The sequence below is a fragment of the Electrona antarctica genome (genome assembly GCF_951216825.1).
Source record: "Electrona antarctica genome assembly, chromosome: 1".
Classification (NCBI taxonomy): domain Eukaryota; kingdom Metazoa; phylum Chordata; class Actinopteri; order Myctophiformes; family Myctophidae; genus Electrona; species Electrona antarctica.
In genome coordinates this window covers 12,440,030-12,465,134 of record NC_136806.1, presented here as the reverse complement: position 1 = coordinate 12,465,134, position 25,105 = coordinate 12,440,030, and the positions used below count along the sequence as shown (strand labels likewise).

General features: G+C 42.9%; 2 protein-coding genes across 2 annotated transcripts; one reads left to right on the top strand and one right to left on the bottom strand.

The window, feature by feature from the left end:
* Nucleotides 1-11,511: 11,511 nt before the first annotated feature.
* Nucleotides 11,512-12,522, bottom strand: LOC306921273 (glyceraldehyde-3-phosphate dehydrogenase 2-like; the record flags this gene model as incomplete). Its single annotated transcript, XM_079498382.1, has 1 exon — nt 11,512-12,522. One exon carries the CDS (start codon nt 12,520-12,522, stop codon nt 11,512-11,514), a length of 1,011 nt encoding a protein of 336 aa, XP_079354508.1.
* A 482-nt stretch (nt 12,523-13,004) lies between these two features.
* LOC306924681 (hydroxyacyl-coenzyme A dehydrogenase, mitochondrial-like) lies at nt 13,005-13,965 on the top strand. The gene has a single exon (XM_079503274.1). It carries the CDS (start codon nt 13,010-13,012, stop codon nt 13,937-13,939), a length of 930 nt encoding a protein of 309 aa, XP_079359400.1. The 5' UTR covers nt 13,005-13,009; the 3' UTR covers nt 13,940-13,965.
* Nucleotides 13,966-25,105: the final 11,140 nt, after the last annotated feature.

Below are 25,105 nucleotides of genomic sequence, written 5' to 3'. Positions count from 1 at the left end.
CACCTGATGACCTCTCTTCCAGGCCAAGGCATCCATTAGAAATGGATTATATTTGCATCTTTGATGTATTTACAAACTAAACTCACATCTACGAATACATGTCTTACCAAGAATTTTCTTCACTAATGTGTTTGTAAAGGTGTCTAGTGTCTACTAACATATCCCACATTGGTTACTTTCTATTCAACCACCCATGGGGAATTTTTGACAGCTGCTGAAATAAAAATGTGAAAATAAACAAACTAGTTTAGTTTTTAATTCTTATTTAGTTACTAGTTACTTTGTAGATTTTGATTATTATTACAAAACATAAACTAACCACTTCAGTCCTTGTATATTGCAGTATTGATACTTTTACTTAAGTAAATGTGAGTCCTTTACTTGTAAATAAGAGTTTAAGGCCGTCGATTTTAAGGCCATCGATTTTAAGGTCGTCAATTTTAAGGCTGTTGATTCTAAGGTCGTCGATTTTAAGCCGTCGATTTTAAGGTCGTCGATTTTAAGGCCGTCGATTGGTTAGGGGTGGGGAGTGATTATGCGAGTGGTTAGGGGTGGAGACTAGTACTTATTGTCACACCCATTCCTCTCAGCTCAGAAGTGCTAAAACATCTTTTCAAGGCAATTTCTCTACTTTGGGTTTTCTAAAGGGTCATATCTTTTTCAAAGGTTTCAAAGGGTCATATCTTCTTCAAATATTTTCCAATTTCAATGAAAAATAAATATGAAATCTTACATTCTGTAGTTTGATAATTAATTAACATTTACTATGAAAACCTGCATCTCCCACCCGCTCGTTAGTCACCCCACGCCTCCATAAAGTCACATCTTGTGACATCACACCTCCATATATGGTCACGCCTTGTGACATCACGCCTCCATATATGGTCACGCCTCGTGACATCATGCCTCCATATATGGTCACGCCTCGTGACATCACACCTCGTGACACGTCACGCCACCATATGGCCATCTCCATATATGAAGATCACGACACTGACCTCATCAAACCCTGGATAACCATACATGGAGAAGAATGGATCATCATCTGCATGGAGCCGGCCAGCAACTCTACATCTGACCTCAAACCTGAAACCTCCATCTCCATATATGGAGCTGACCTGTTCTGACATCTGACCTCATCAAACCCTGTACACTTAAGACACGCTCCATATATGGCCAGTACAGAATCCATTCCATGTGTTGATCTGACCCCCCCCATGCCAAGGCGCCAGCGCTCGCCCAGCAGTCTGCCGTCTGCCGTCACCCAGGCGGATGCGTGCACGTGACCTCGCCCTTTAGAGCGTCTTACTGTAAAAAGCTGAAAATGACCCTGGCCCCCCTTGTGTCTCAAACCACTGCATCCGGTCACATCCGTCATACTATTCCGTTTATTGTTTTCGATGATTATTTTTTTTTAAATGAAAATCATGAAAAAACTAATTTTTCCTGTTTTTTTTTCAATTGTGAAAATTATGGAAAAAAAAATCATGATTTCATTTTGTATTGACGAAAATCATGAAAACGACAATATGGAGTCTTTACAGAATTATTGGAAAGAGATGATGAAATCTCAGAGCTACCTTGAGCAAGATGTTGTAGCCACAGTGCCAGTGGTATTGTGTAACTGACAATTACATGATGTGCTTTATGTATCCAATAGGCCTATTGCATTTTCATTAACCCATTTTCACCTTTGAACGATTCTACAAATGCCTTCTAAATCCTGACAGTTTTCTGAAAAACTTGAGCTAAAAACGAACGCTCTGAAAGAATATATTCAAACATTTGGGCCACATTTTCACGATTTTTCAAAAATAGCAGACCTACAAGCTCATAGCGCGGCACTCGGTGCCGCGCTATGAGCTTGTAGATCTGCTATTTTTCAATAGCTAAAGCATAACATAATGCTTAGAACACCAAAAGGGGTTCCTGCCCAAAACGGGTTAAACAGAATGCAAGCTGTAATATGGATCTCTTGTCATACTGGCACACTTTGGTTTGTCATACCTCTAGAATAGCATTATTTTCGAATGGTCAATCACTCTGACATAATTCAATTTACCTCTAGTTTTGTCCGCCATGTTCCACCGCCTTGATATCTGGCATTTCGTCTAAGGTAATAGCATGCTGACAGCTGAAATTGATTTTATGCCCTTTTTGGTAAAAATAGGAGGACTGTAACGAAATCAGCGCTGCCATCTAATAACACCACTTATTCTTAGAGTTCATATGATGTCATTCATATTGGGAATGACATCCCTTGACATATCTTCAGATAACGGCGGGCGCCATGGAGCTCCACAGCTGCTCATTACGTTGTTTTAAGCTCCTTTAAGCTTCTTCCTTTTTGTCCTTCGTGCCGTGGCAGCCGTGCAACTTGCTTTCATAAATGTTTTCTGCAGTACTATAGCTTTGCCTTTCTGCCTGCATTCCCTCATCTGCTTTAAAGAGTCACGCAAACCAACTCCCTCCTCCATAGTCACAGCTAGTGCAGCTGTCATTTAATTGTCACAATATGCCTGCTATAAAAGATACATGTGAGGAGGAAGACAGCCCCATTGCCTATTTATAGCATTTCTAATAATAATAATAATAAAACTTTATTTGTATAGCACCTTTCATGACATGAAATGAAATGCAGCTCAAAGTGCTTTACAGAGCAATGGAGAAAAGAAAGAAAGGCAAGTCATAAAACATTAAAGTAATACCAGTAATGCAAATTATGCAATACAGTGAGGACATGCATAACAAGGAATTTAAGAGATCAATTAAAAGCAAGAGTGTAGAAGTAGGTCTTGAGGCTGCCTGTCGAAGGTACAGTGGGAGTTTGTTCCACGCCGCCAGCCTGTAGAAGCAGAAAGCTGCTTCACCGTGTTTATCACCTTGAGGGCCCGGACCTATTTATTCCATTAATAAAATGTGCCCATCATTTATAGCGCCCGGACCACTTTTACCGGCGCACCGGAAGTTGTTGTGAATGTCTGTGTAGCAGCTAACAATAGCCACACCCCTCTAGAGTCGACCGACAACAACGGGAGGTAAGAATAAATCTATCGCGACTAGCGACTGGACCGTGGAGCGCCGTCTAACACAGGATCTTTTTTCATAATTAGACAATTAGATTATTTAGATCGCGAGTTGTGAGCGTTTTAAGATTTTCGTTTTCGTCCGCTAAACAGGCAGGGAACATTTTCGATGACGTGTCACTGTTGTGCAACACCGAGGATTGGGCAACAAGCGCTCCTAGGCTGTGGAGCGATGCGATCGGTTTTGATATCATTAATCTCCGTCCCGTTTATCAATCTCCGTCTGGGGCACTTGACCATGAACTTGACGGTGATCTCCGTCCTGGGCCCCGATGGTATGGAGAAAAGAAAGAAAGGCAAGTCATAAAACATTAAAATAATACCAGTAATGCAAATTATGCAATACAGTGAGGACATGAATAACAAGGAATTTAAAAGATCAATTCAAAGCAAGAGTGTAGAAGTAGGTCTTGAGGCTGCCAGTTGAAGGTACAGTGGGAGTTTGTTCCACGCCGCCAGCCTGTAGAAGCAGAAAGCTGCTTCACCGTGTTTATTAGTTGCCATTTCTTTAGGCACAGCGAGCAGGCCAGCAGTGGAGGACCTGAGGGGCCGGTTTGGGACATATTTAGGCAGGCAGCCAGTCATGTAGGTAGGAAGGTGCGAGACCATTGAGATGATAAACAAGTAAAATAATTTTAAAATCAATCCTACAATCGGAAGCCAATGCAGTGAAGCTAAAACTGTAGTAATATGTTCTCTCATCTTAGTTTGAGTTAAAACTCTGGCTGTCCCGGGACTTTCGGGACTTTGGCAGTCCCGAAAAAAAGTGCATTGCAGGAATGAAGCCGAGAAAAAACAATGGCGTGGATCAGCGTTTTTGCATCGTCCAATGACAAATAGGCTCTGATTCGTGATGTGGGTGTTTGAGACTGTGAAGACGAATATCCTTCGGGACAATAAAGCTTATTATTATTAACATTAGCATTGTAATCCCCATAGGGGGATTTTTAATCGCCTCATATAAGAACTGTTTGAAAAATAAACAAATCATCCAGGCTTCACTCATATGGATATGAAGAATCAACTGAGATAAAACACTATATGCTGCTGAATTAGTTACATTTTCGCTAGAAACAGACTACATGAAATATGATGGTTAGAGATGGGCCTATGAAAAATGAAACATCAAAATAGCAGAACAACCTGCTGAACAAGTAGGCCTATCCGAATATTTGTATATTTTATCACTAAAGTTCCCTAGACAGCTATACATGACAAATAGAATAATGCATTGACATCCGGTGAGTAAATATACTGTATTCACTGTAGTCATTTCTGCGATAGTAAAATATGCAACTTCTTATGGTAGAAGGCAATGATATAACATAACATAACCTATATACAGTATGTATCATTTCAAAGCAACGCACATGAATGATATATGAAAATCCATACTGCACAAAGGAGATATTATCACTGAGGTGAGTTGAGAACACAGTTAGATGCAAATATGTTTCCTCAAAAGATTTAGGGGAATCTTCCATCTTTATCTGCAAGTCATCTTGCATATAGAAATCAAAGCATTCATTTGGATTGGTGTCAAGCCCTGGAACGGTCTCCATGTGAAATGCAATTTTATTTCTCCCCCGGAAAGGAGCGTTGCCAACTACAAACAACTCCTGGTGTAGCCGAGAAACTACCGCTCCCCTGAGCTGCTGATGTGTATTGGATAATGAGGGTTTCCTGACTGGAAGGGGGTGGGGGGTGGGCTCATGTAATCTATTTCTGGACTCAAGAATTCCTGTTCTTGGACATTTTAGTCTTTCTGAAAGTGATGAATAGAAAGACACCTTCCCTACTTAAATTCCATTTAAGATATAAATAATAATGTGTTTGTTTCCTGGATATTCACTAATTATGCATACAGTATGTGGTCTCGTCACTGAATGAATTATGAATGAGAATATTGCATTTTCTCTGTAAATCTCCTTCGAAGACAGAACGGAAATATCGGCGATTAAAATGTTTGACTATTTTGACAGTCCAAAAACACAATAATGCTACTTACTTACTTAATAAAGAGAGAGAGAGAGAAAAAAAATACAGAAACAAGTCTGAAGTTTGTTGCTCAACATGCTGATATTAGAAATCAGACCTGTCTGAACTGAGCAGTGCAGTGCGCGCGCGTGTGTGCGTGCGAACGCTTGCGTGCGCTTGCGTGTTTGCGTGCGCTGGCTATACAGACACACAGGGACATACAGACATAGAGACACACACGGCCACGCTGCTCAAAAGTACCACTTTAGGTCACCCAGCGTTATTGCAAATGTCCGTACTCAAACAGACACGGAGACATACATACATAGGGACACACATAGCTGTTCATTGGAGCAGTTAGGCACCGCTCAAATGTCATCTTTGAAAAGAGACTCTTCACTCCGTTGAAGTATCATCCTTTAATGATCAACTTCTTAATTGGGTCACAACAGCATGGTTGTCCGACAGGGGTCAAGGTCACGGCATCAGCAGGACGTTTTTCTTCCCCATTTGGGCGACTTCACGCTGAGGCCGCTCGCGGCGCCGTCATCTGCTGCGGCTCAATTACAATCCAACATCAAAGGGATGAACACCAGGACAGAAGCACATCCATGACACACACGCGCGCACACACACACACACACACGTCTGTATAGCCACCCACGCATGTATGCAGACTATCAGAGACGGGTGCACGCACGCACACATGGATCCATCTATAAACAACTCTCCCCCCCACACACACACAAACACACACAAACACACACATCATGTCTATTAAAGTAATCTACGACTTGAGAAGGGGATTCATTAGCGAGACCAGTGGTGAGCTCCACACAGTAATGTGGAGATCCGCGTCTATGATCCAGCCCTTCTGTTATTCATTCTGACACATCGACTCACTAATTGTGACTTGCACAAGGTAACGGAAAATGTTATTACTGTGGATTTTTCCCCACCGTCTATCAGGCAGGGTGCGATAATAAAGAAAGATGGTGCAAGTGCATTTGGAAGATATTGATTTGTTTTTGTATTAGCGCTTGTAAATTAGATTAAAGGAAAAAACGTAATAGGCGCACATCAACTGCGAAACAAACAAAAGCGGATCGTTGGGGAGTGTCAGGCCATCTCCGAGCCACTGAAATCACTAATCTGTGTCAACACACTCAATTGAGAACAATTTATAGCTAACTAGAGATGTTAGAATGTACACGGCCAAGCCAAATTAAAAATCAATGGCAATTAGGGCTGGTGTTATTGTTATTGCCCCTTTCACCTCTCCAGTATAGAGGGTATGCGCGTGACATCATCATCAAACCAGGAAGTTATGCAGGAACGCCTACTGAGTGGCAAAAAACTACTTTCTGGCCTTGACAGCCCATACATCCACACAGAAAAGTCATATCTGATTGCATTAAACAACATTAAACAATGTTAAACTCACTTTGCCTGTTGCTTTGCCACTCGATTTGCCACTCGATTCACTTGCCATTCACTTTAAGCTAGGGCTGTCCCCGACTAAGGATTTGTATAGTCGAAATTAATATGAATAAATTTGCTGTTAGTCGACTGATAGTCGACTGAACACCCCCCCCCCCCCCCCCCCCCCGCCGCCTGTTTTTGCAGCGCCGTTCGCTACGCGTTGAGAGCTTGTAGATCCGTCTATTTTTGCAGCGCAGCTGCGTAGCTGCGCAGCCAGGGTAACAAAATAAAAAATAAGTTACAGGTGGAGATGAAGTGAAGTTGGAACGGACAAGCAGCTGCAAGCCCAGCTAACATCACAACCACTGGCTGGTGACAGTGTTGTTAGCCGCAGCAACATGTAGCCTGCCCTGGTAACTTCTCCTCCTCCCCGGAGAACTCTTGCCTCCCCGCACCGTCGGGGAGGCTGATCCACAAGCTCTCAAGGCATCGCGTCCTGCCTGTTTTTGCAGCGCCGTTCGCTACGCGTTGAGAGCTTGTAGATCTGTCTATTTTTGCAGCGCTGGTGTCGGGGTTCGTTCACGTTGTCAATAAAAAAATAACCTACATTACAGGCGGAGATGAAGTTCAATCAGTGGGTTGAATCAGTAGCTACGCGCTAAACTAACGATCCCCAACCCTACACTAACACTAGCAGCCTGTTTTTTATTTTCCCCCGGCTTCACGGGTGGCGCATTGGGATTGTGATGAGACACGAGACAGCAGTGTGCATTCTGTTGTGACTGTATATTATTAAACTGCATGGGTCTGGACTCCGGAGCATAAACAACATGTAGGCTACAGTACAGTAGCCTCCCTCGGCTTGGTCCCTCCCAGCCTTTACTCTGGCTGCCAGAGTATTCCCCGATGCTGCGGTGCGGGGACTGGGAGCATACCATTATAACGGAGGGTTTTTTTGTTTTTTTGTTTTTTTTTGGTGAACATCGACTGAGAGGTTGTCAGTCGACTGAGACCCGTTCCGATCGATTAGTCGACTATTCGACTTATCGAGGTCAGCCCTACTTTAAGCATGCGCATACTCTCTATTGGCATATAAATATTAAAGATATGGAAATTCCAAAGAGCACATGGATCTCAGCAGACAAACCCATGCATTTACAAAGTGCAAACTGTTCTGCGGCGCAGCGGCCCTGCTGTAACTATGAAGCCCTATTGACGTGCGCTTGTAGATTGTCCTTTTTCAGAGTATAGGGACGGGGGTGGCAAGTAAAAAAGGTACAGTATAGGGTTTAGTCGATTAATCCTGACTAATTGTTGTTGATTCTACACAGGATGTTAAGAGAAATCGCATTAAAATATTGAGTGAAAAAACATGAATTAATGGTAAATGGTGCATTTATATAGCGCCTTTATCCAAGGCGCTTTACAGAGATTGTGCATTACATTCACCCATTCACACACATGCATACACCGATGGCAGCGGAAACCTGCACGCAAGGCACCAACTATCGGGAGCAATTCGGGGTTCAGAGTCTTGCTCAAGGACACTTTGACAGTAACTGGCAACCTTACGGTTGCCATCCAGGCACTCTACCCCTGAGCCACCGCCGCCCACAATCACATCAAGGCATCCAATTAATCTGGAAAACAGGAAGGTCGGGGTGGTATTTTTGTCACACCACCAATCACCTCCAAAGACAGTTTGGAGGTTGTTTAATTTCCGATGAGCTCCACGTGGTCCCCTCTCTGGTTCGATGAGCCTGCCTGTAGCTCCACGTGGTCCCCTCTCTGGTTCCATGAGCCTGCCTGTAGCTCCACGTGGTCCCCTCTCTGGTTTGATGAGCCTGCCTGTAGCTCCACGTGGTCCCCTCTCTGGTTCCATGTTCACAGGAACAGGAAGACGGGCGACCCCCCCACAGAGAAGTCTACCAAAGCAGGGGAGGATTCTATTTCAATTCTGTCCTGATGCAACACTGGCCACACAGCAGGAACAAAGTGTCGTTGTGAGCTAGCTATACGAATTATGTCTGTCGAAAGGAACAGCTGTTTGCTCCACTGTACTGTAGATAATAGATATAGATCCATTAAGAACCCGAAATAAAAACTGCAAGCGTTTTCGATTTTACGTTGTTATTTGTGTTCAGTTCTTTGAGGATGTTAAACAATGCATTGTGTGTCATGCATAAATAGTAAATACATCTTCCAGGGAGGAAATCAAATTCATTGTCAAGACAGCTGTTATAGCAACATATTCTGATCCCTCTCGCATTAATAGCAATGTTCTGGGGCAACATCTGACCATGCATGCATGCATCACCCGTTTGATGCAATGGGATCCCCAGTCGCATCATTTTTCAACTCTCTGCATTATACACCCGCTCACACTGGAATGCAGAAGTTCCGTTCTCACTCTCAACTCATAATACTGTAGTTTGTATTATTATAATTTTTGTTTTACATTGTCAAGCAGTAGCTAGGTTGATGTTTCTCAATGAAAGAGTATGCATGGGGAGAGTTTCGGAGTCTAATTCTTTACAATGATTACAGACAGTATTGGCACTTAGATCCTTATTATTCTCTCGTATACATCAAAGGGAAACTAATCATCATTCAGTGCACAAAATATAGATGGCCTCAAGCCTCAAGGAGACAAACTGTCATCATGGGATCCCAGCATGGGACGGGTGGCTGCTTTGAAATGCAGAGTTTGAAAGAGAATATGAGTCGAGACACGTCCTTCCACTGATACCTTCTGAAACCAAGACCAAAGAAACGTTTATCTCCAACAGTTAACTCTATTTTAATATTCCTTCACTATCCACTTTGAACACTCTTTTGTACTTTGATACATCCATAATAATCCATAAAATATACCGGTATTTAAAGATGACTTGTGGTACATTAGCTGATTCTCAAAGATATACATGTCCTTTCCACATACAGTAGCAGTTTTGGTGTGCGCTCTGACTGCTCTCTGCCCTACTGACCATATACTGTACACTCTCAACCAAAACTGACCTGGGTTCTCAGACTTTAGTTAACCACATACATTTTTTTATGTTTTATTTTTATTGAAATCATTATGCATGCACCCAACTGCTCTAACTTAAATACTTAAGAAAATTGCACATTTAATGTTAACATATTAAACCAGGTTAGTTGACATCTTTGGATATTGAGCAGCTAATCTCATTGTCTACGTCAGGCCGAAGGCGTAGCCGAGACTATGTTTTGTACCCTGTCTGTCTGTCTGTCCGTCCGTCCGTCCGTCCGTCCGTCCGTCCGTCTGTGAACAGCTAATCTCCGGCACCGTTGGCCCGATCAACGGGAAACTGTGTACACACTCCTATCCCTGGATGCCAGAGCAAATGGCGAATGCCAAACATGGCTGGCCTACAATCCGCCTGACCTGGCGGAGGAGACCTGGGCTCAGAGGAGCACTTCCTAATTCTGTGCTCTTCTTCCATCTAGAGATTAGAAAAAGAGAGACGATCTGGGCACTCAAAGTTAAAACGAGGAAAGCCTTTGTTTAATTAAAAGGCAATAACAGCCAACATATTTCGACCATAACTGGTCTTCATCAGGGAGAGAAGGGCATTCGCTCTTCTATTTAACTTTGAGTGTCCGGATCGTCTCTCTTTTTCTGTGTGAGCACCTTAGTCACGTTTTGAGTGGTGCAACCACTCCCTTACGGAGCTATGTGTGGCTGGGTGGGTCTGAGCACGAAAACAGCATGTTTGTTTTTCACCACCTGTGCACAACCTAACACACACACAAACACACATGCACATATTAACTGTATATATGATGATTTCGGGTGTGCCAGTACAGTACAACACAAATAGACAAACGTGGGAGCCGAGCCGATCCTTTTCTCACATGTCGCTATTTGATGGAATCGTGAAGAATGACCTCACAATTTTGTTTTCAATTGTAGCCTAACAGGCATAATATGTGAGTACTTTTCATACCCAGGAATACAAATAAAACTAGAAATGCACTCTCAAGAGGCCAACCTGCACCTTGCACACAAGTAGGCCATGCCTGTGCGCAAGCAGAGCACGCCATGAGGTGCGCTCACAACTCCTATAGGGCTCCATTTTCATCACCGCTAAACCCCTTATCCCTAAACTTCTTTGCCTTTTTTTTTTACTATTTTGCAAAACATTTTTGAATAGTTAAAATGGCCAGTCTACAAGCTCACAACGTGTCAATGTAGATTGGCTAGTTGAATTATTCAAAAATGATTTTCAAAATAGTAAAAAAAAAAGTTTAGGGATAAGGGGTTTAGCGGTGACAAAAATGGAGCCCCTAGAGTCCTAGAGCTACTAACTAATGTCTAATACAACTGCTGACCCGTTTTAAAAATTGAAAAATGAAATTACACCAACCTTGAAACATACCATAGTTATGTCACCAAGAATGGTGGTCCCTAATTGGCTGTTGACCGACATACATACAGTACATACCCAGCCGATCGCAGTACTTGCGCAAGTAATAATACAAATGATTTTTGTTTGTTGTTTTTTATATAAATATTGTAACTTTAAAAGGTGTATAATTAATTTACAGCAATTTGACACAAGCAAACCACACAGTGATAATTATGAAATATAGGCTAATTTATTGAATTCACAGAAGATACGCGCGGCGTGCTTATATCCACCCGAGCAGAATTGTAATATCAGTGGACCTGGGGTGAGAACTTTAGATTTGTTCCGCCATGACGCTTCTTGACATATGATAAATATCGTCTCGTATATCTTATTATGAAGATAAAGTCTCGACTTTCCGAGGGCGAGTGAACGATTGCGTTCCAGATGTCCTCCTGCATGGATTTTTCTTGTCTTTTTTCTAAGACTGTCATTTTAGTTTAGTTTTAGTTTGTTTTTATTTTTATTTTTCTAATTCAGTTAGTTTTAATTCATTTTCAGAGCGGATTTGCTAGTTTTTATTAGTTTTTATTTTTGAAAATGCCAATAGTTTTATTTAGTCCCTTTTGCAAGGACTTCCTGCGCTTCCCGCCCTACTCTTTGGAGTGCATGTACGCCAGCAGGTCGGCCACACGGTGGCTGTAGCCAAACTCGTTGTCGTACCAGGAAATTAACTTGACAAAGTTGTCGTTGAGGGAGATGCCGGCGCCCGCGTCAAAGACGGAGGAGCGGGTGTCGCCTACAAAGTCCGTCGACACCACCTGGTCCTCTGTGTACCCCAGCACGCCCTGCATGGGACCCTGCGAGGCACTCTTCACCGCCTGCTTGATCTGGGCGTAGGACGCGGGGCGGGACAGGCGGCACGTCAGGTCGACAACGGACACGTCGGACACGGGCACCCTGAACGCCATGCCCGTCAGCTTGCCGCTGAGCTCAGGGATGACCTTCCCCACGGCCTTGGCGGCTCCCGTGGAGGCGGGGATGATGTTCTGGTGGGCGCCGCGGCCGTCACGCCACGCCTTGGCGCTGGGGCCGTCCACCGTCTTCTGGGTAGCCGTGTACGCGTGCACCGTGGTCATGAGGGCCTCTTCGATGCCGAAGCTGTCGTGGATGACCTTGGCCAGCGGGGCCAGGCAGTTTGTGGTGCACGAGGCGTTGCTGACTACGGTCATGGAGGAGGGGTCGTACTTGTCCTGGTTGACTCCCATGACAAACATGGGGGCGTCGGGGGAAGGGGCGGAGATTACCACTCGCTTGGCTCCGCCCTGGATGTGTGCGGAGGCCTTCTCCACGCTGAGGAAGACTCCGGTGGACTCCACCACGTACTCCACTCCGGCGTCGCCCCAGGGGATCTCCGCTGGCTGCCTGCACTGGAACACGGAGATGGGGTTTCCGTCGACCACAAGCTTGTCGTCGCCCTGGTGGGAGACCTCGCTCTTGTAGCGCCCGTGGGTGGAGTCGTACTTGAACATGTAGGCCATGTACTCCGCGTCGATGAAGGGGTCGTTGATGGCCACGACTCTGATGCCTTTCTGCAGACAGGCCCTCAGGACGAGGCGGCCGATACGACCGAAGCCGTTGATTCCAACACAGAGTTCAGACATGCTGGAAGCCATTGGTTATTGTAAAATAACTTAGATTATTTTATATATAAGGGCTCCGTTGAATGTGGCTTGTGTTTTAGAGGTAGTTTAAGCCCAGGGTATCGCTGATCGCACTACACAAATCTGAGGATTCACTTGCCTTTTATGTGGTTGTCTGCGGTGCTTCATTTCTGTGATGTCACTTATATCCTTATATGGAGCCCCCCCATGTCAGACATGCCCAAAGATGGGGTCTATGATGTCAGGATTGGGTGTTCCGTATAGACCCCATATATGGAGCTTCGATGGGGGGGTCTATGATGTCAGACCATGATGTCAGACCATGTTAATTATCTCCAAATGTGGGGATGTCTGGATGAGTATAGGTATCTGCAGGTAGAGGATCATCTTATCTTGGTCGTAATAGTTGTTCGTAGTTGCACAGCACTGCAGCAGCTAGACATAGACACTGACAGACTGCACATCCACACATTGCTTTTTTTAAATCATGGCGTTTGTCACTCACCGTTTATCCAGAGGGTTCTCATCTTCGGCCGTCAGACATGTGGTCATAAAGAATATTACTATTATTGGAGGTGGACAGATGGGTGCTGGAATTGCTCAGGTTGCTGCAGCGACTGGCCACACTGTGACGCTGGTCGATCAGCACGAAAACATCCTGAAGAAATCTGTGGCAGGAATCGAAGGAGGTCTGAAGAGAGTGGTGAAGAAGATGTTTGCTGACAAGCCAGAGGCAGGAACAGCGTTCATCCAGAACGTAATGAAGAACGTGTCCATTTCAACAGATGCTGCATCTGCAGTTCAAAGTACAGACCTGGTGCTGGAAGCCATCGTAGAAAACCTCAAAGTCAAACAGAGTCTGTTTGGTGGGCTGGACAAAGTGGCCCCATCTCACGCCATCTTTGCCAGCAACACATCATCTCTGCCCATTGCTGACATCGCTAGTGCCACCGGTAGACTTGACAGGTTTGGTGGCCTGCACTTCTTCAACCCCGTCCCAGTGATGAAGCTCGTAGAGGTCATCGCAACTTCATCAACAAGCCAAGAAACGTTTGATTCCCTCCTGAACTTCAGTAAAGCACTTGGGAAGACGCCCGTGTCCTGCAAAGACACTCCCGGATTCATTGTAAATCGCCTCCTTGTTCCCTACATGATGGAGGCCATCCGCTTGACTGAGAGAGGTCATGGATCCAGAGAAGACATCGACACCGCTATGAAGCTCGGTGCTGGATATCCCATGGGTCCTTTTGAGCTGTTGGACTATGTTGGACTGGACACGGCCAAGTTTATCATGGATGGCTGGAGTGCCGTGGATCCAGGCAACCCACTCTTTGCCCCCAGTGAGATGCTGAACAAGCTGGTTGCGGAGGGCAAATATGGCAAAAAGACGGGAGAAGGCTTCTACAAGTACAAATAACAAGTGCTAGCAGCAACTCTAACAAGAAGACTCACCCAGAGTAAATAACCCCAGCCTGAACATATAGGTGAAGTGGGAGCCACTGGGAAACCCTGTTGAAACTCAGGAAGCAGCCAAGGACTGATCAAAAGCATGAGAAAGAAAGCACTGGTTCGGCCCAGGCGGTGGCGTAACCGTCTGGGCACCCGACTGGTAATCCAGTCGCAGTGTGCCGCGGGTTCGACTCCCGAGCCCGACACGGCCTTTACTGCATGTCTTCCCCCATCTCTCTCCCGTTTCCTGTCAGCCTACTGTCTGTCCCTTCAAAAAACCAATAAAAGGCGTAAGCCGCAAAAAATATCTTTAAAAAAGAAAAGAAAGCACTGGTTCATCATGACAACACTAATTATGCTATAGGGCTTAACCTGCATGCCTTCTAAGGAAAATAAACTATATTATATTTAAATATTTCTTCCATGGTTAGACTATTGTAAATGGTAAATGGTAAATGGTGCATTTATATACAATCTACTACATAGATTGTGCATCAATTCACCCATTCACACACACATTCATACACCGATGGCGGCGGAAAGGCACCAACCAGCACATCAGGAGCTATTAGGGGTTCAGTGTCTTGCTCAAGGACACTTCGACACTAACTCTGGGGGAGCCTGGGTTCTAACCGGCAACCTTGCGGTTGTGTCTTGAATGTCAGCTTTAAATGTGGTTTGTGTATGTGGACCCCTTGCACTGCAGAAATAGAATCCCAAGGGAAACACGCACATCTCAAGTGCTGAACAAAAATACGTACAGATATGACAGGAACTAGGAAGTCCGCACACCAATCTTGAGCTCCCAAATTGTATTAATAAATAAGATGCAACAATCTTTCGACCCTTGGTCCCTTGCGGGTCTTCATTAGGAATGAGGAAACAGCAGCAGGCGTGCAATCTATCTAATAATTTAGCAGACGCTCGCTCGCTGTTTAAATCACTCGGTCGCTGTCTGTCAGTCAGAGTACTTCCTTAGAATAGAGCAAGACAGCTGCTCGCTTTCTGCGCCATCTCACAACGCAACGACGCACGGACCGCAACATTCTAACATTCATCTTAATTAAATTAATTTGCGGTAAAAAAGAACATCTCCCCGCAAATCACGTGTCACCAGTGTCACCAGTGAAATGCATGTTGGGACGGACACAGATTAATACTGGGACACATTTCCACGCAACTGACCCACACGCCCACACTGAACATCATTTGCTGTTCATATATTCAGAACGGGTAAGGACTAGTATATGCAACAGTCACAATGAACAAGCTGCTTTTGCAATGAGAGTGCCAAATCAAGTGCCACACCGACCACATCTACTTAGACAAGGCTATGGATAAAGCTTTCGAGCCAAGGACTAGTAGAAAGAATATTAAATATTAAAGTGCCACTAAGGCCAATGGAGACAACTAGAATGGATACGACTGCTGCTCTTATTCCTTATAGAGCTAGTGAGAATGGTACAGAATAGTACAACTGAATAGTACAACTGAATAGTACAACTGAATAGTACAACTGGTCTCTCTGTCTGCGTCCCTATGATTGCTGTTTTGGGTGCGCGGTAGTGTCTACTCCCCGGTATGACTGCTGTATCTTTTAGACTCCTTGTCCGAGTCCACGTTCCTGTCCTTGCCGACGCCCCTATAGTGCAGGACTGCTATTCTCTTTCTGGATACGGCTGCTGTTCTGAATCCTAAAACTCTCTGGTGTCTGGATACGACTGCTGCTCTTATTACATGTCTTCTGGGCCGCTCGTCGGGGGCGGGACTGCGGCGCTCTATCGGCTGTTAAGGGTACTATCACCTATTTTAATATTGTTCAATATGTTCCACCACTGGGATTTCTTAGGACTTTTGATATGTTGTTACTAACATATTTATGAAACAAAAATAGTTGAAAGTTTCTGTTGCAATTGGTTTGAGTTTAAACCCTATATGCCTATACTATCACCATTGTTATTGTTAACAACTATAGGCCGAACTATTATAATTGTTGTGTAGAATGTGCTGCCCTCTTGGCTTAGAACGATATTTAAACTATATCTTTATAGTTGTAGTGTGAAGTCTGTGAACAGCCTTTAAGAAAGGTGTAAAAGTGAGAATCAGCTGCAGACACATCACTGCAAGCCAGTGCTATCTGAAAGCACATGTAGTTGATGGTGTTGCAGTAAAGTGAAATGTTTGTGTCTGCTGTAAAGTTGCCATCATATATCTTGCATTGATCCAAGTATGTGACGTGTAATTAATTCTCTCTCGATCTGCTCCGAGTCAGAGCCACTGTATGTTGCTTTGACATCCAGGAAAACTGCTGATCATTTATTTTATCTGTGAATGAGTAAAAGTGGTTGTGATCCTGATACAGCTGAACAATGCAATTTGGCGTTTTGGCTCGGGCTGAAATAGAGAACTGCAGGTTTGTAGCAGTGGTGGAAAAAGTACTCAATTGTTTTACTTAAGTAAAAGTACCAATACTGCAATTTAGAGGTACTTCGTTACAAGTAAAAGTACGGAATTGAAAATGTACTTGAGTAAAAGTACAAAAGTATCGGCATCAAAATGTACTTAAAGTACTAAATGTAAAAGTACTCATATTGCAGAATGTCCCATTTCACAAGTTCAAAATGTGTACAAAATCTATTGAAAATAGCCGATCTACAAGCTCACAATGCGTCGCGTTGTGAGCTTGTGATGCCGAAATGCATAGGGTTGAAGTGGTTAATGTATGTTTTCTAATCAAAATTAAAATCCCCAAAGTAACTATAGTAACTAAAGTTTTCAAATAATTGTAGTGGAGTAAAAGTATTCACATTTTGGCTCTGAGATGTAGTGGAGTGTAAAAGTAAAAGTACTGGGAATTGGAAATACTCAAGTAAAGTACAAAGTACCTCAAAATTGTACTTAAAGGTGTAGTGAAATGAAAAATAAGTTTTTCACACTTTTAGACCATATCCGTGGTCATCATATGGTCATACCTAACAATGGATGCCAAAAAAATGGGAAAATTCTCATTTTTGTGTGTTTTTATATCAAACGTCCATAAAAATATATGTTTTATTACTTCCTGAAAACGAAAACGTGCTGCGTGATGACGTGTCGAGGCCCACAGCGATACCAGCCAATAAAAATAAAGCTCACCCGTTTAATTCCCCATATCTCCGCATCCGTCCAGCACAGGCTGCACAGCTGCTACTGATTACAGATATCTTCCGTTTTGTAACTGTCCCAGAACGAGAGACAGTGGGTTCAGGTATAAACTTAAATTATATTAAATATGGTTTTGGTTGTGCAACATTTATGATCATACTTGGATAAAAAGGTTGATTTCATTATGAATAAATAGAATTAAAAACGACAATAAATATGTTAAAAGGTTATATCGCAAGGTAAAAATGCACCCTATGCAAAAGGGGATCACATGATTAGAGTGTCACGTCACTCACGTGACGTCACCTATCAGTAAGGGTCAGAGGTTGAACTGGGTTCCTGGAAAGAAGTTGCATTGTTTTGGGAACGTCAGAGAGAGAGACGATATTAATTAATCTGCACATGGTTCAAAGGCGCACACGGTACATATTCTTTGCGATTTTGTTGTGTTGTGTTGTTGTGGATTGTTTAATGTTGCTGTAATGAATAACTGTGGAATTCGTTTGATCATTTGAATGCACATGTATGGACTCGAAACTGAACAAAATGTTATTGTTTCTTCATTATAGTTTTCACGGTGTCTTGGTGACTGGAGGAGTTGAAAGTCGCATGACAAATAAAACCAATATCAGACATCTGTATGATGCGTGGACTTACTTGAACCTGTACAGCTACAGTGAAAACGTAACGCCCAGCGTGGTTCACCAGAGAAAACGGCATGCCAGCGTGGTCCAGAGGGATTGAGAGAATGTAACACGGCACGCGAACATTGTGGTAAAAGAGACTGACAGAAGTGGAACATTACCAACGTGTCGCTGTTTCACGGACGCAGAGAGAACGTCCGACGAAAAAAAAAAAAAAAAGACAGTACGCTTTGAACAACTGAAGCTGCAGTGGCGCGGTGTCACCAAGAGAGGGCAGCGTCGATCCAGTGTACACTACAGCTCCACAAAAGACGTTGTTATCCAGCGCAAGATTGCATCATCATTCCAGACGTCAAGGTTTGACGGTGAAAATAGTTAAACAATTGACAAAGAAAATGAATAACAAAACAAACAAACAAAAAGGTTATAAAGGAAATGTATGCATAAGAACAACAAATGATGTTGCATTGCTATAGGCCTACCTTCTAGTTTTGTATGTGTTTGACAGTTATTTATAGCATTGATAATTGAAATTGCTGTGACCAGAGTGCTTACAAGGTTTATTTTGAGTAAGGTGTATACAGTTTTGGGTTTGATTTGTATTAATTGCACTTGAGAGTTTCTGTGTACCCTTACTATAAGTTGATGGTATATCCAGCAGGTTATACAACATAACTATGCCTGCCCCTGGTGGAAAACCTCAAGAAGATGAGAAAGAAATTGAGTCTCTTCAGAAAGAATATGGCAAACTAAAAGAACAACTTGAAACAGAATGTGATGACAAAGAAAGGGAAAGCCTGGAAACACTAATAGGTGAAATTCATGCTAAACTACAAATACTCCAAGTCTCAGAAGAGACCCTTACATCAAAACAAGCCGAAACACGGAAATCAACTAGAGTGAAAACTTTAACTCCAAAAATGCAGGAGCTGAAACAACAAGAGATTTCCAAAATGGAGGATAAATTCGACTTTATGTATGAACGTTGGAAAGGAAATGTGAGAACTGCACGTGCAGGTCTGAAATTTGAGTGCTCTGACAGTGACTTGACTGAATTGATTGACTGTGTTGAAGCGTCAGGAAAACAATTGGAAGATGCGTATAACAATATACGAGCACAGTCAGCACCTTCTACTGAGATTAGGAGAAAAATAGACGGCTGCGTGTACCTAACAGGAGACCTGATGGAGCTATTGAAATTACGTCAGAAAGAAGTTGGATTGGAATTTAATGCGGAGGCAGAAATGAAAAGACTCAATGCAGTGTTTGACAAAGAATATGCCCAGTCCTTAATAGAGACTACATCAACTAAATCTACTGTTGGGAGGCAACACTCAAAATATGGATCAGAACACCCAAGCGTTTCAGCAAAAATTGCAGATTGTGCAGCAGAATTGGCTGCAAAACAAGCAGAAATGCAGATGGAGGATGTTATTGCTGCACAAAAACAAGCTATGGCAACACAGCAGCGAGCTATGGCAGCACAGCAGCGAGCTATGGAAGCAGAGATGGCAGCACAGCAACAAGCTATGGCAACAGAGCTCAAAAAGCTAGAAAATCAGAGGGATATTCAAGTACTAACTGCCAAGCTTAAGGCATACTCGGAAGCAGACTCAAGCGAGAGCAGTGAGGAGAGATCAGTTCGTAGCAAAATGGTCATTCTTCAGCCAGTACTAAAAAATGAAAGAACAGAAATAAAAAGCGAAAACAAGACAGACATACAAGGTGCAAGCAAGAAAGAAAGAAAAAATGAAAGTGGAAATAAGACAGACATACAAAGTGCAAGCAAGAAAGAAATAAAAAATGAAAGAACATGTAAGGACTATGTACAGTCAAATAATACCAACAACGAAGTGTCATTAGTTCAAGCCCTTCATGACACAATGGTGCTTACCAGACTGCCTGCACCTGAGCCCTCTATCTTCACAGGTGATCCACTGAACTTCTTAGAGTGGAGCGTGAGCTTCAAGGCATTAATTGAACGCCGCTGCTCAAACACAGCAGACAGGCTCTTTTATTTGCAAAAATATGTCGGTGGAGAGGCACGTTCTGTGTTGGAGGGAAGCTTCTTCAGGAAGGATGAAGAAGCCTACGATCAGTCATGGGAGGCACTGAATGAACGCTATGGCCACCCCTTTATAATCCAGCGTGCCTTTAGAGATAAACTGAAGAACTGGCCAAGGATTGGTTCACGAGAGTCAATTAAACTAAGACAGTTTGGTGATTTTCTTAAAGCTTGCAGCAATGCCATACCACATGTGAAGGGGCTTCAATCGTTGAACGACTGGGAAAAGAATCAAGAGATGCTCCACAAACTCCCTGACTGGGTGACCTCTCGGTGGAATCGCATAGTCTCAAGATGCCTGAAAGAAAATGAGGATTACCCTAGTTTCAAAGAATTTGCAGAGTTTATTGCACAAGAAGCATATATTGCATGCAATCCAGTGAGCTCCTTACATGCGCTGAAACATATGGAAGAGAGGCACCCAAAGGCAAATGTGTTGGTCACAAACTTCAGTACCAGAGATGAGCCAGAAACGGTGGCAAAGACACACAGTGCAGGAGGGAGTAGTTTGGAGGACACTTCTGAAGACGAGGAAGTAAAATCTCCCTCAGCATCCTCAAACACAGTCAAATGTGTATGCTGTGGAGAGAGCCACTTCATCTACAAATGCAAGACGTTCTGTGACAAGTCTGTTGAAGATAAGAAAAAGTTCATATTCGAAAATAACCTATGTTTTGGATGTCTTCGAAGAGGACATGTATCGAAAGACTGCAAGCAAAAGGCCACTTGCAACATATGTAAGAAATACCATCCGACACCCCTTCATGAAAGGTTCCCTCAGTCTGGAAGAGGAGATGGAAGTCTCGAAGGAAGAGAGCCAGTATACGTACAAAACGGTACCGGAGCGTAAAGTGGACAATAAACATGAAGTGCCGATACATGCTGATAAAGACATGAAGGAGACACCTGATAGAAGGAGATTACATGTTCTCAAGTTCATATCCAACAACAGTGAAGTGTCAAGTCCTGACAGTAAGCAAGCCAGTGGAGTTTCAGAGGTGGATCATGACAAGCTCCCAACCAAGCCAGTGGTGGGAGTAAATTGGAATGTGAACAGTGACACATTCTCGATCTTAGAGAGGAGCCAAAAATGTGGTTTAATATTTGAACTAGTGTACCTGCAAATACTTACCTGTGTGGAGGGAAGAAAAGGGAAAAGTATTTCTTTTTTTTACCAAGTCTTGACCTAAGAGTTAAGAGGTCGGTTCAGGAAATTACTGAATTTATTACAAATATGTAAACCCTAAATTGCAGTAATTGGTGGGAGTGTAACTGTCCCAGAACGAGAGACAGTGGGTTCAGGTATAAACTTAAATTATATTAAATATGGTTTTGGTTGTGCAACATTTATGATCATACTTGGATAAAAAGGTTGATTTCATTATGAATAAATAGAATTAAAAACGACAATAAATATGTTAAAAGGTTATATCGCAAGGTAAAAATGCACCCTATGCAAAAGGGGATCACATGATTAGAGTGTCACGTCACTCACGTGACGTCACCTATCAGTAAGGGTCAGAGGTTGAACTGGGTTCCTGGAAAGAAGTTGCATTGTTTTGGGAACGTCAGAGAGAGAGACGATATTAATTAATCTGCACATGGTTCAAAGGCGCACACGGTACATATTCTTTGCGATTTTGTTGTGTTGTGTTGTTGTGGATTGTTTAATGTTGCTGTAATGAATAACTGTGGAATTCGTTTGATCATTTGAATGCACATGTATGGACTCGAAACTGAACAAAATGTTATTGTTTCTTCATTATAGTTTTCACGGTGTCTTGGTGACTGGAGGAGTTGAAAGTCGCATGACAAATAAAACCAATATCAGACATCTGTATGATGCGTGGACTTACTTGAACCTGTACAGCTACAGTGAAAACGTAACGCCCAGCGTGGTTCACCAGAGAAAACGGCATGCCAGCGTGGTCCAGAGGGATTGAGAGAATGTAACACGGCACGCGAACATTGTGGTAAAAGAGACTGACAGAAGTGGAACATTACCAACGTGTCGCTGTTTCACGGACGCAGAGAGAACGTCCGACGAAAAAAAAAAAAAAAAAGACAGTACGCTTTGAACAACTGAAGCTGCAGTGGCGCGGTGTCACCAAGAGAGGGCAGCGTCGATCCAGTGTACACTACAGCTCCACAAAAGACGTTGTTATCCAGCGCAAGATTGCATCATCATTCCAGACGTCAAGGTTTGACGGTGAAAATAGTTAAACAATTGACAAAGAAAATGAATAACAAAACAAACAAACAAAAAGGTTATAAAGGAAATGTATGCATAAGAACAACAAATGATGTTGCATTGCTATAGGCCTACCTTCTAGTTTTGTATGTGTTTGACAGTTATTTATAGCATTGATAATTGAAATTGCTGTGACCAGAGTGCTTACAAGGTTTATTTTGAGTAAGGTGTATACAGTTTTGGGTTTGATTTGTATTAATTGCACTTGAGAATTTCTGTGTACCCTTACTATAAGTTGATGGTATATCCAGCAGGTTATACAACATAACTATGCCTGCCCCTGGTGGAAAACCTCAAGAAGATGAGAAAGAAATTGAGTCTCTTCAGAAAGAATATGGCAAACTAAAAGAACAACTTGAAACAGAATGTGATGACAAAGAAAGGGAAAGCCTGGAAACACTAATAGGTGAAATTCATGCTAAACTACAAATACTCCAAGTCTCAGAAGAGACCCTTACATCAAAACAAGCCGAAACACGGAAATCAACTAGAGTGAAAACTTTAACTCCAAAAATGCAGGAGCTGAAACAACAAGAGATTTCCAAAATGGAGGATAAATTCGACTTTATGTATGAACGTTGGAAAGGAAATGTGAGAACTGCACGTGCAGGTCTGAAATTTGAGTGCTCTGACAGTGACTTGACTGAATTGATTGACTGTGTTGAAGCGTCAGGAAAACAATTGGAAGATGCGTATAACAATATACGAGCACAGTCAGCACCTTCTACTGAGATTAGGAGAAAAATAGACGGCTGCGTGTACCTAACAGGAGACCTGATGGAGCTATTGAAATTACGTCAGAAAGAAGTTGGATTGGAATTTAATGCGGAGGCAGAAATGAAAAGACTCAATGCAGTGTTTGACAAAGAATATGCCCAGTCCTTAATAGAGACTACATCAACTAAATCTACTGTTGGGAGGCAACACTCAAAATATGGATCAGAACACCCAAGCGTTTCAGCAAAAATTGCAGATTGTGCAGCAGAATTGGCTGCAAAACAAGCAGAAATGCAGATGGAGGATGTTATTGCTGCACAAAAACAAGCTATGGCAACACAGCAGCGAGCTATGGCAGCACAGCAGCGAGCTATGGAAGCAGAGATGGCAGCACAGCAACAAGCTATGGCAACAGAGCTCAAAAAGCTAGAAAATCAGAGGGATATTCAAGTACTAACTGCCAAGCTTAAGGCATACTCGGAAGCAGACTCAAGCGAGAGCAGTGAGGAGAGATCAGTTCGTAGCAAAATGGTCATTCTTCAGCCAGTACTAAAAAATGAAAGAACAGAAATAAAAAGCGAAAACAAGACAGACATACAAGGTGCAAGCAAGAAAGAAAGAAAAAATGAAAGTGGAAATAAGACAGACATACAAAGTGCAAGCAAGAAAGAAATAAAAAATGAAAGAACATGTAAGGACTATGTACAGTCAAATAATACCAACAACGAAGTGTCATTAGTTCAAGCCCTTCATGACACAATGGTGCTTACCAGACTGCCTGCACCTGAGCCCTCTATCTTCACAGGTGATCCACTGAACTTCTTAGAGTGGAGCGTGAGCTTCAAGGCATTAATTGAACGCCGCTGCTCAAACACAGCAGACAGGCTCTTTTATTTGCAAAAATATGTCGGTGGAGAGGCACGTTCTGTGTTGGAGGGAAGCTTCTTCAGGAAGGATGAAGAAGCCTACGATCAGTCATGGGAGGCACTGAATGAACGCTATGGCCACCCCTTTATAATCCAGCGTGCCTTTAGAGATAAACTGAAGAACTGGCCAAGGATTGGTTCACGAGAGTCAATTAAACTAAGACAGTTTGGTGATTTTCTTAAAGCTTGCAGCAATGCCATACCACATGTGAAGGGGCTTCAATCGTTGAACGACTGGGAAAAGAATCAAGAGATGCTCCACAAACTCCCTGACTGGGTGACCTCTCGGTGGAATCGCATAGTCTCAAGATGCCTGAAAGAAAATGAGGATTACCCTAGTTTCAAAGAATTTGCAGAGTTTATTGCACAAGAAGCATATATTGCATGCAATCCAGTGAGCTCCTTACATGCGCTGAAACATATGGAAGAGAGGCACCCAAAGGCAAATGTGTTGGTCACAAACTTCAGTACCAGAGATGAGCCAGAAACGGTGGCAAAGACACACAGTGCAGGAGGGAGTAGTTTGGAGGACACTTCTGAAGACGAGGAAGTAAAATCTCCCTCAGCATCCTCAAACACAGTCAAATGTGTATGCTGTGGAGAGAGCCACTTCATCTACAAATGCAAGACGTTCTGTGACAAGTCTGTTGAAGATAAGAAAAAGTTCATATTCGAAAATAACCTATGTTTTGGATGTCTTCGAAGAGGACATGTATCGAAAGACTGCAAGCAAAAGGCCACTTGCAACATATGTAAGAAATACCATCCGACACCCCTTCATGAAAGGTTCCCTCAGTCTGGAAGAGGAGATGGAAGTCTCGAAGGAAGAGAGCCAGTATACGTACAAAACGGTACCGGAGCGTAAAGTGGACAATAAACATGAAGTGCCGATACATGCTGATAAAGACATGAAGGAGACACCTGATAGAAGGAGATTACATGTTCTCAAGTTCATATCCAACAACAGTGAAGTGTCAAGTCCTGACAGTAAGCAAGCCAGTGGAGTTTCAGAGGTGGATCATGACAAGCTCCCAACCAAGCCAGTGGTGGGAGTAAATTGGAATGTGAACAGTGACACATTCTCCATCTTAGAGAGGAGCCAAAAATGTGGTTTAATATTTGAACTAGTGTACCTGCAAATACTTACCTGTGTGGAGGGAAGAAAAGGGAAAAGTATTTCTTTTTTTTACCAAGTCTTGACCTAAGAGTTAAGAGGTCGGTTCAGGAAATTACTGAATTTATTACAAATATGTAAACCCTAAATTGCAGTAATTGGTGGGAGTGTAACTGTCCCAGAACGAGAGACAGTGGGTTCAGGTATAAACTTAAATTATATTAAATATGGTTTTGGTTGTGCAACATTTATGATCATACTTGGATAAAAAGG